Source organism: Henckelia pumila, chromosome 2 (assembly GCF_033568475.1).
Source record: "Henckelia pumila isolate YLH828 chromosome 2, ASM3356847v2, whole genome shotgun sequence".
In the NCBI taxonomy this organism is placed as follows: Eukaryota; Viridiplantae; Streptophyta; class Magnoliopsida; order Lamiales; family Gesneriaceae; genus Henckelia; species Henckelia pumila.
In genome coordinates, this window is record NC_133121.1 from 83,588,590 (window position 1) to 83,600,389 (window position 11,800).

An 11,800-nucleotide genomic window follows, 5' to 3' on the forward strand; every position below is an offset into this window, starting at 1 on the left:
TTGACCTTAGTAAGCAAGAAAGTATCAACGTAAAGATTTATTAAGTATACTTATTATTCTAATGCAAATACTTGGGTCCAACTTGTAATTCAATCAGGGCAAAAATAGATGTTGTTGGGTTACAATAATTGTGTTTTAGTATTAGTCTATTAGATCGAACGAAATATGACGTTTGAGTTGTTGTACGGTTTAAAATATTTAATTAGTTCAATCATTACAACCAACTATAGTTTTGGTAAAGCCATAAACTTTCGAACCTACATATATAAGAACTTTTGTGAATGTGTCAATATATATATATATCATATTAAATTACATATCGAATTAGATTGACTATAACATGCAATATCAAATTAAACATTGATTCAATTTATTAATTGTTTAAAAATGAATTACATATACGAAGTTGGAAAAAAATAAAATAAAATCAATATAATACAGTTATAGACAATGTTACAAATAATCAATAAATTCAAAAGTACAATTCAACACACAAATTTGAACAAATGAAATAACATAGGCATAGCATCAATATATGCATGAATGAGCTCAATTCAAATTGCCACACTATTGGGAATCCCTTTGCCAGTAATTCCAGTGTCACTACTTGTCGGGTAGAGCAAAGTGTATGGCATTTTCACAGGTCCAACCCTATTCTTCCATCTCTCATCTTCATTCATTTCTGTGATTTGCTTCTCTATCTCACTCAACTTGTCGCCGAACCTCGCGAAAGCTTCGACAGCGCGCGCATCTTCCGTCCATTCCGGGGTGTCTCTCTGTCCAAGATACACCTCATCCGAGGAATGCCTAGACAAAATTTCGATGATGGCGATACCGAGCATCGTTTCGAGCCGAGCCGTGACGGTTCTCAGGAACACCTTGTCGGGGTTGGAGCACAGCTCATCGTATTCGGGGGTTCCCGGCTCGGGCATGAAACGTCGGCTTATGGTAGGCCGGTTGGGCAGGTAACCGGAATAAGGGTACTGACCGAAGTTCGTCGCAGCGTGGAGGGCAGACCCCAACCATATGATGGTGGTGCATGAGTCTATAAGCTCCTTTCGAGTCGCCATTTTAGGCCACCAGGGCTCGTTTTTCTTGTCTCCATGGCCCTCTTCCCTAGCCTCCTTCCACCATGATTGTAACTCGGTGTCTTTTTTAATAGCCTCGTCTGATTCGTAGTACAAGTAGCAGTAATCCTCCACCCATGATTCTATGGCTGACCAGATTTTTAGTCCATCCACGGCATATGGATAGTCTTCAATTAACAGGTGAATTCCGTGTGGCGAATCCGAGTCCTCCACTGCCATTCCTCTGCAGGGGAAAGTTGGTGTCATGTCAAAAACAAAAAAAACTGGCCTCGAGCGTGGAATTAAACGAGTTTAGGCTTAAATTTTGTCTAGCTTGGAGGTTTAGTATGAATATTATGACGGCCTATTAAACAAAAAAGCTCGTGAATTGACTCGATTACTTTACAATACTTACCTGTTCACAAGGTCAACCGGAAGGGCCTGATGGGTGAAAATCCAATCCTTGTAAAGCACAGAAGACATCTCCATAGCGTACTTGGATGGAAAAACAGTGGTTTCAACGATCCCGCCCGCGTTGATCAAGATTTGTCTTGCGAAAGCGTTGATGTTCATGGTGTCGCGGAAATGAGGATGCAGAAGCTTGTAGATGGGATGAAGCACACTTAGCTGCCTATTTGTAGCAATAACAAATGGCTCTATCACGGCATGTGTATGTAGCCTATATATACATACACACATGAACAAATTAGTACTCCACATTATTACATTAAAAATATATATCTTTCATTTGTTAGTTTTCCACCAAAGATTATTGCATTACCAGTGACTGATGAGCTCGTGGACACCGGAGTCGTTAACGGCGACATAGGCTCTGGCCAACTGCCAAATGGAACTTTGGACACCATCTCTAGCTGGAGTGCATACTTTACTAATGGCACCAAACTGGTCTCCATCGGGATGTGGTAAGCTCAGCTCGATCGCCAACGGCCTCAAACGCCCGTCGCTCTGCAAGAAAAGCAGAGTCCTCGTGGCATACGTTTTCGTCGTGGTCGTGTTGATCCGCCTTAGATATGGCATGAGAGAGTCGTGGTGATTCAGGATGTACAATCTGTTTGCCTCAACTGCCTGTTTGTGAAATCACACAAAATTTGTCATACTTTATTTTTCAAGAATACAGACAGACAACTAGATTAAGTAGACGCCAATTTTTCATCTATTTCATGATTACCTGATCGATGCTGAGTCCATCTAGTTGATTAAGAATATGATTTGGTGTTATTTTACTCGTTTGATCCCCGTAGACTTTTGGGTCCAGCTTGCTTGTGGGAGGAAACTCCTGTAACATCAAAAAAAAAATTTAATATATTTGAAATATAGAGAGCAAAGGTTAAAGTTATGGAAAGGGAGTGACTAGTTTAAGGTAACACAAACCGTGAGACGAGTGATTATGACAGGATTGACTCCTGCCAGCATTTCTCTTGCAAATTCTTCATCCGTTCTCCATGCCCATTTATCCTCTGTGACAAGTTACACCACGAAAATTAAAAACAGGACAAGTTACCGGACCAATTTTCCGTCTGAAATTATAGTTTTAACGCCGTACCTTTGATCACCTGAGGCATTGGAAATTTAAAGAGTCCCTCGCCATCGGTTGGAAGAAACTCCTTGAGAAACTCCAAGGGGTTGTTAGTATGATTAAGCAGATGGCCATTTGGGAGCTTGACTCCGCCTTCGTACAGCTGAAGAACATCCTCGAAGCTATCGAACTCATTTTGCACGCTGTCGGGTATGTTCGTCAGCTCAGGTAGAAGCACCTGTGAAACGGATTTCAGCCCATGAGCAAGAAAATCAGACATCTTCAAGTGACCGAACCGTTCGTCCCTTGGAACATATATACTCAAGCTCTCAATCAATGAGATCCTGCTCTCTGAACTAGGATCTGCCATCAAGAAAAGGATTTTAAATCAATATATGCCAACTTTCAACAAGATTGGTCGTATATACTTTTGACATTATAAGACTAATCGTTTGCCGCTATATCAAAAATTATATATAGGTATAGGTACACAACAGTATATTATTAATTCAACTATATATAATATTATCTCATCATGTGATGTGAAGTAAGATTTTGTAACCTGTGCTTGCAGGAGGCCTGCCTGTTCTTCCCCTCCGAGGATACGGATACTCAGACGATCCCCCGAGAACCGGTCGAGCGTAATCTTGACCTTTGTCTGGATTGCCCAAGTCATTGTAGTAGGCATAGTCATATACCCTGTCCCATTCCTGGAGCTCACCACTTCCATCTCCCCTTAAGGTCAATAGTTCTTGTTCCCTGTAATGTGCTAGTGATGCTGGTGTTTCGCCAGGGAGATAGCTCTGAACAAATTCAGTACGTAAACTAATTAATACACATTATATGTACCTTAATTAAGTAACGTACACACAAAAGTATATATATGCATGCATGTGAACTATGTACTATTATCATGTATATATATAATTCCGGAAATTCGATCATAAAAAAAACTGCGATTTTCGAGTAATGTATGATGCAAAGTGGACTGTTCTATATATATATATATATATATATATACCTGATTGGAGAAAAAGACGCGGGGTGTTTCATATCTGTGAGCAGGATAAACCCAAGAGTTGCAAACAAAGTGGACTGTTCCATGTCCGGGGACATGCTCCAGAGTAAGTGTCTTGAGGTAAAACTCGGTGTGATGAAAATTGTTGATGAGAAACGCCCCCGGCCTGCCAAACTCTTCGTCGTCCCAGTCGAACGTGACGTCGAACGTCGAATCTTGTGGCGTTGGAGAGGTGATATTCGTGATCCAATTTTCCAAGTGCCCCGTGGTTCCCAACTTCCCTTTCATTCCATTATTATGATGATCTGCATTGCAAGTAGTTATATATGATCATCTCGTCGAATCGGTCGGCCAAATCGTCTTAGAATTATGCAAACGAATTATACAATAGGATCTCAAAACTCGAGACCTCGTCCCTAATTTGGAGCGCAGATGTCAAATAGACCACGAACCATCCACAACAATGTGATCTAAGAATATTGATCAGGATAGTTTTAAACTTGTGTATGTTAATTATTTTTATTGTCATTAAGAAGCTAGGCATTAATTATTATTGTTTTTGTTTTTGGTAACTTTGGTTGGGAACTATCCGAAATTTATGAGGTTTTAAATTATTTTCTTTTACCAAAAATAATCATGGTCAGGGATAAAATAAATATATTATATAATAGAAAGAAAAAATATATATAGTTTTATTTTTAAAAAAATGTGGTCAAAATATTGCAGTAGTACGTAAGTGCATTAATAATATTACATGCAATGCCAGTTTTTCCATTTCACCAACGTCATTGATAGTGAAAGCCCCGAAACTTTCTCAATAATTTTAATATAATTATTTTTTCTTTGTATTATAACTTCCAACGTATTAAATACTGCATACATATATGATGCACAGCACCACTAGGTGCAGAAATTAGTCAATTGAAACGGAAAATTCAATCTTGGATCCTCACATCCAAAGGATAGAATTTACGTTCATATATATATGTGACAACATATGAGATGGAACTCTGATTTAGTGTATCAGATAATTAACCAACTAGTTTCAAAAAAGAATATTAATCAACTATTTTCATAATTTCGTGGAAGGCTGGAAGCGTGTAGAGGTAAAATTTTCTTTATCGGCCAACTTGTGTTATATGGGATGTGTGTTTTGTGTATATTCAAAAAATGTTTATAAGACGGTTTTATGAGTCAATTTTATAAAATGAATTTTATATTTGATTTGAGCTCTATAAAAACATTATTTTTATATCAAAAATATTGTTTTGATAAACTTTTATGAGATCGTTTTGTGAGTTGATTTTGTGAGACAAATATCATAATTGATCCGACATGACCTGAAAGACTATTACTTTTTATGCCAAACATATTACCTTTCACTCTATCTATGAATTAAGTCGACATGTTTTACGTATATAGATCTGTGAGATCATCACGAAAGACCTGACATATATATAATATTCGAGGAGACAAAATAATGTTTTGATGTAATTTTAAAATATCCAAATACCCCAAATTTTTTAGCCCCCTATTTCTTCTCTACTGTTTTTACAAGAAAAATTTATGTGAAAAAATCTAAAAAAACTAATTAAAAATAAGAAATTTTAGAAATTTTCAATTTTAATTCCATGTACTCTTTTTAACAAAAGTAATTATATATACGTTCACACGGGGCTGGTATGTATATAATATACTATAGTCATATTGGTGGAGCTGTTATAAAATGTTACGTCAATCTCATTATTAAACAATGGTTATTAATTACATGCTTCGTTTTAGTACGAGACCGGCTATTATTTTACTCTTTACTTTGTATAATCGGCCAATGAGCATTTAAGACATTTATTATGGGATTGGTAGGAAATTAATACGACGAAAAATTAAGTGCATTTGCATGAAATGATTTGATCTAAAATGAATGAATTTGATTTGAGAAAAGAATTGAACGATAGATTTGAAATAACATCATCATAGGTGTAATTCGAATCCAATTTCAATTATTATTACATTTGGTAAATTAATAAACGGTGGATTTTTTTTAACAATAAATAACGGATTTGAAATTCACCCAAGTAAATTAATCCAAACAGTCAAATATATTGATTTAGAATAATGATTGGTTTCAAATCAATGGTTTCAAATAGCTCAATCCAAATACAACCGAACCGAATATGAGGGTTTGGTTTTGAAGGGTTTTCTTTTCTAACTTCTCTAATATTTGTTTTATTCATTTCAAATGAAAAAATGTAACCTCATTAAATGAATTTAACAACTTATTTTTTTTCAAAAATTAGATAATAATTACATATATATTGTATGCAAATTCAGTTTTGAATCGATTCTAAATATGAAAGTATTAGATTTAATTTAATCTATTATAAAAAACCAAGAATATCAAGAACCAGCCGATTAGTTATAGTTCATAAGATACCAACGTCTCAAATTTAGAATAAGTTATCGAATTCAAAATCCAATTATATCAGACTCTTCTCCAACTCAAAAAAAATAATAAAAATAGAAGAACGAAGAATATGATTAGTAAAGACTTATTTTAAATGAATACCTGAATGAGTGGAGCTAATGAGCTGCAGAGAAACTTTTTTGTGAAGAAATTCATCAACTCGATCAACAATGGAGCCACCCAAAGCTATGAAATCCAACACATTCTTTTTCATCAACACCACTCTCCCTTTTACCTTCTTATTCTTCTCGTGGTGCTCCTCGACTTCGATGTTTTTCCCGATCAACAAATTCAAAATACCCATTTTTAAAAATATTTTTAATCAAAAAATATCCAAATTAATTAAAGCTGATCAATAAATAATTTAGTACTGAAAATAATATTGAGAATATATTGAGTAAAGTTTAGCGATGATTCAAGAGTTTACATAAGAATGGGATATTTATAGGCACAATCCATTGGAGAAAAGGAGTAGGTACGTAGTATGGAAAATGTCAGCATTTAACTGGGTCTCGTTCAAATTTGGCGAATCACATATTCACTGCTCGGTAGTTGTTTTGTCAATTTTTTTGGTCTTGAATATTACTCGGGGGACCGATGGCTTCTTCATTCACGTAAGACAACTTCTCCGGTTTGGACGAATATCGGGTTCAAGATTCTATCGTAACAAATTACTCTTCCCGGCCCACACATGCATATATAAATAAATTAAAGTTTTATCACGATTATAAAAAATATATATATATATTTTTTTTGTGACTAAACTTTCGTGTCAAAAGATTAAGAGTATATATATCTCATGCGAGATGGTCTCACGGATCTGTCCGGTTTATATTTGGAGTGAAAAGTAAAATTTTTGACATAAAAAATAATAGTTTTTATGGATCAGGTTGAATATGATATATGTCTCACTTGACTAATGAGACGGCTGTCACGTCCCGAAACTGGGCATAGTTGACATCGGCATTGTTTAACAAAAACAATAAGCCTCGTAGCATATCAAATAGCCAAAATCAGTCTTTGTCATAAATAGATAATTGTCTTTACATTGCCAATAGAAATTCACCAGAGATACGACATAATTGCGGAAGCGGGTTACAACGGAAAACAAATATAATAAAACTAAGCAGATGCTTGAATCTTCAGATTTTGAACTTCATTGACAGCCCCAAAACGTCTCTTGCTCGTCATCGTTCACTTGTTCCTCAGTCTTATCTGGAGAAGAAGTAAGGGGTGAGTGCTTTGGAAAACACTCAGAAAGTGGGGGACGATCGTTACACCAATAACGAAGTTTACATATAAACATATGTTCAAAAGTGATTTTCAAATATACTTATACGTAATTTCACAATTGACTTTCATATACTAGTATAAACAAAATTTCAAAAGTGACTCTTTATGGAATTTGTCACGATAGCGTACAATACATAAGATAGACATATTTCAAAGCATAGTTCAAAGGAGTATCATATCATATATAAATCATTGAATTTCATCTTTTCTTTCAAGATTCATTGATCTGTCCCAATATGTTACTCCTCTATGGGGCGAGACCATATAACGGTTTGATATGTCCCTAATATGTTACTCCTCTATGGGGCGAGGCCATATAATGATTTTATACCCATCGTGTAGGGGCCAAATAATGGTTTTATACCCACCGTGTGAGGGCCATATAACGGTTTTATACCCACCATGTGAGGGTCATATAATGGTTTTATACCCATCGTGTGAGGGCCAAATAACGGTTTTATATCCACCGTGTGAGGGTCATATTACAACTTATCAAATTCAGAAATTTCAAATCAAATCTTGACAGTGCTTACTTTCATTTTTGCATCATAATAATAATCGATTCGTATGAACTGAATATATACATATCAAAGACACGAAGCATCATGTGTACGATCGAAATTTAAAACATAACCATACTCATTTTAAAGCATATATATAAGTATATATAAGCCCACTTACAGTCTTGAATCGAAAACAAAAGGGTCCTAGATGGTCGAAAATTCCTTGTTTCACGTGTCCTCCTCGTTGAACAACGATAGCTCGAACATGGAACGTACTTTTGGGTAACAAATCTTGCTTGAAAATGGACAACCTTTGCAAAAGCGCCAGATATCGTTTGAACCATTGGATCGCTATGAAATTTATTCATAACTTTTAAGGGAGCGTGAAATCAATTTGAACGATGAAGATCTGGTTTGGATGTCATTGGAAGCAGAAGAACAACAAAGAACAGAAGCTGCTAGTTTCTCGCATGGAATCTGTGCAGTCTAATGGTGCAGGTGTTTTCTAGATTAAATTATGTGGCCAAAAAAAGTGTCGAACACAAGTTCTGGTCGTGGAGTTTTGGTTGCAAAGGTTGAATGGAACTAGCATCGAATGACTTGAATGTGGCTTGATCGTGACTCGAATTTCTTAAGCTGATCTTGTACCACACTATGTTTGAAATAGAGGATGATTTTAACCCAATAACTGTAGTAGCCCGTAACCAAAATCAGTAATTAAGGAATTAATCATAATTACTTGGAAAGAGTTTGAAAGCTCCGAAGGTGAGTTCGAAAGCTCCGAACAAGATCGGAAGCTCCGATGCAGGATCGAAAGCTCGGATGGTATTACGTCAGGCATGACGTGTGGCAAGATCGGAAGCTCCGATCACCCCTATCCGAAGTCAACAAGTGATATTTTGACACGTGGCAGATCAGGATCTTCGGAAGCTCCGATGGCAGGATCGGACGTTTTGATCGAGGTTCGGAAGTTCCGATCGAGGATCGGAGGCTCTGATCTTTGTCTATAAATAGAAGGTCGAGAATTCATTTTCAATTGCCAATTTCGGATTTCCTCTCTACTCTAGCCGTATTCGAGTTGTTCTAGCCTTCCTAGGCTTGACCCGGGAGTCATCGAGGTGTTCGGAAGTCATAGCAGAGTTGTGCCCAAGTTCTGGTGGCATCAACATCAAAGGGCTAACGACGGACGAAGGTATAACTTTTGCTTCCTATAAATATTTAGGAGTATGCAATAGCTTAGTTAAGGCTTTTAGAGCACTTTAATGATAGTAGTATCATTTGGCAGTGTAGAGAAGACTATAGGCGTGGACCTAGAGTTGGTAGAGCTTGCACTGATTTGAGGTACGAAAGTACTGTTCGAGATATCCTGACTGAGTATGCATGTATTATGTGACTGCATGGTTTATATGTCATTGATTTATGCTGCATTTATTTGCATACTGAGCTATCTCCTTCGAGATGTCCGTTAGTAGGGTTTTTCCTATCCTGTTAGTGGTTGGACTTCCATCGATTTGGGTCCGGCATATCCACTGGTATTATGGTATGGGAGCCACCTCCTGAAGCGACGGCACAACGTGCTACATACCAGGGCCCGGCTTGTCTCTGTTATCTGATCCTTGACCTCAAGTTTATACGGAGTTCACTTTTCATTCATGTATACTCATACTCTCGTACTGAGCATTTTATGCTCACGTCTCGTACTCTGTGTTTCTGGACACCCTATTCCATGGGGCAGGTTTGCGATTGGACGAGGCGGGTGGATCCAAGAGGGCCTAGGCAGTTTTTGGCCAGCTGGAGCTTCGCCTAGGTTTTATTCTGTTGTTATTAGATTGATTCAGCTGTTCGATCTGGTTGTATAACATTTGGGTATTTACAGATTCCTTTCCTTGGGATTGTATATTGTTTTTGGTTTCCGCAGTTTTATTCTGATATCCGTTTAATTAAGTTAATTGCATGCCTAAGTTCTGTTTAGTAGGTGATCCAGGTAAGGGTCACTACATTTATGGTATCAGAGGATGCAAAATATTCTTGGGATTTAGATTCTACATAAGATAACCGTTAGGTTAATTTTGTAGATGACAGATCGTGACGACCAGAGTTCTCATGGCAGTATTGGTGGGCGTTGGGGTGATGCCGACCGGGAGCCTCGTCGGGAACGCCGCCATCGTCATCGAGATGAGGACCGTTTCAGTGTACGTCGATTCTTGCAGACAGGGCCTAAGACCTTGGTTGGGGGTGAGTCTCTGGAGGATGCGGAGAACTGGTTAGACTGCATGGAGACGACTTTTCAGACTTTCCACTGCACCGAGGAGCAGAAGATGGAGACCCTGGGTTATCTTATGGATGGACGTGCGCGCAAGTGGTGGAGTTTTACTTCTGCACCTTTTGTTGCGGCGAGAGGAGTGGCCACCTGGGCCGAGTTCCGCACAGCTTTTCAGAAGCTGTATTTTCCTCCTGCAATCTGTCAGTCGAAGGCAGGTAAGCTACTAAGTCTGTGACAGGGATCCATGTCTATTGATGAGTATCAGCAGAAGTTCTTTGATCTGCTATCCTATTGCCCCGAGATTGCTGACAGCTCTGGGATGAAGTATAATCTGTTCCTTCAGGGCCTTAACCCTGATATCCATGACCGTGTGGCGGTTGGCGACAACATGTCCTACGAAGGTTTGGTGAGCCGTTGTCACCAGGTGGAGGACAGCATTCGGCGGAACAGGTCTTTCTCTTAGTCGAGACCTGCTAGTTCTTTGGGTCTCCATGCCCAATCTTTCAAGAAGTCTGGATCTACTTCTTCTTCCTCTGGCTCTGCTGGTGTTGTCCGTTTCGGTAAGAAGGACAAGTGTGATCATTGTGGGAAGAACCATCCATCCGACAAGTGCCGTAGAGCTTTTGGAGCTTGTTTTCATTGTGGAGAGACTGGTCATATCCGGAGGGATTGTCCACTATCTGGGGGAGGCGGTTCTGGTTCTGGTTCAGGATCTAGTTCTCAGGCCACCGTTCAGCAGAGGTCGCAGGGACAGCCTGCTGGGAGTTCTCATTTGACGCCACGAGCTTCTGGCCAGGTGTTTTCCCTGAGACATGATCAGGCAGTGGAGGAGAATGAGAAAGTCATCGCAGGTACATTTCTGCATTATGGTATACCTGCTCTTGTACTTATTGACACTGATGCATCTCATTCCTTCATTTCTGTATGTTTTGTTAAGAGGCATAAGTTACCTTTCATTACACTAGACGTAGTGATGTCTGTTTCTACTCCGATGGGCCAATCTGCTTTGGCTAAGCGTCTAGTGATGGGTTGCCCTTTAGAGTTCGAGGGTAACATTTTGATTGCGAATCTCATGGTCCTGGCGATGGACGACTTTGATTGCATTCTGGGAATAGATATGTTGACTACCTATCGAGCTTCAGTGGACTGCTATCAGAGATTAGTACGCTTTCATCCGGAAGGGAGTGAGAGCTGGTTTTTCTATGGAGAGGGAGCGCGACCCCCGATGCCTTTGGTATCAGCTTTGAGAGCCTGTCGAGCTCTAGAGTCTGGAGGGGAAGGCTACCTTATCTATGCAGTTGATTTGTCCGCTGAGAGTATTGGGATAGAGAGTATTCCTGTTGTGGATGAATTCCCAGATGTATTTCCTGATGAGATTCCTGGTTTTCCTCCTGTTAGGGAAGTCGAGTTTGGCATAGAGTTGATGCCGGATACTTCACCTATTTCTCGAGCACCGTATCGTCTGGCTCCGTCAGAGATGCGTGAGTTGAAGAATCAGCTACAGGATCTTTTGGACAAGGGGTACATTCGTCCTAGTGTATCTCTTTGGGGAGCTCCTGTTCTTTTTGTAAAGAAGAAGGATGGGTCTATGCGGTTGTGCATTGATTATCGGCAGCTGAATCGAGTCACTGTGAAGAACAAGTATCCGTTGCCTC

General features: G+C 38.8%; 1 protein-coding gene across 1 annotated transcript; it reads right to left on the reverse strand.

The window, feature by feature from the left end:
* Window positions 1-460: 460 nt before the first annotated feature.
* Window positions 461-6,488, reverse strand: LOC140880871 (probable linoleate 9S-lipoxygenase 5). Its single transcript, XM_073285721.1, has 9 exons — window positions 6,189-6,488; window positions 3,626-3,927; window positions 3,167-3,407; window positions 2,632-2,967; window positions 2,460-2,545; window positions 2,257-2,364; window positions 1,849-2,153; window positions 1,483-1,746; window positions 461-1,311 (listed from the first exon to the last, which is right to left on the reverse strand). Exons 1-9 carry the CDS (start codon window positions 6,388-6,390, stop codon window positions 555-557), a joined length of 2,601 nt encoding a protein of 866 aa, XP_073141822.1. The 5' UTR covers window positions 6,391-6,488; the 3' UTR covers window positions 461-554.
* Window positions 6,489-11,800: the final 5,312 nt, after the last annotated feature.

Coding starts and splice junctions, on each gene's coding strand:
- LOC140880871 (XM_073285721.1), bottom strand. CDS start 6,390: ATGGGTATTTTGAATTTGTTGATCGGGAAAAACATCGAAGTCGAGGAG. Junction 2,546..2,631: donor AATGCCTCAGGTGATCAAAG/GTACGGCGTTAA, acceptor AACTTGTCACAG/AGGATAAATGGGCATGGAGA. Junction 2,154..2,256: donor ATGGACTCAGCATCGATCAG/GTAATCATGAAA, acceptor TTTCACAAACAG/GCAGTTGAGGCAAACAGATT.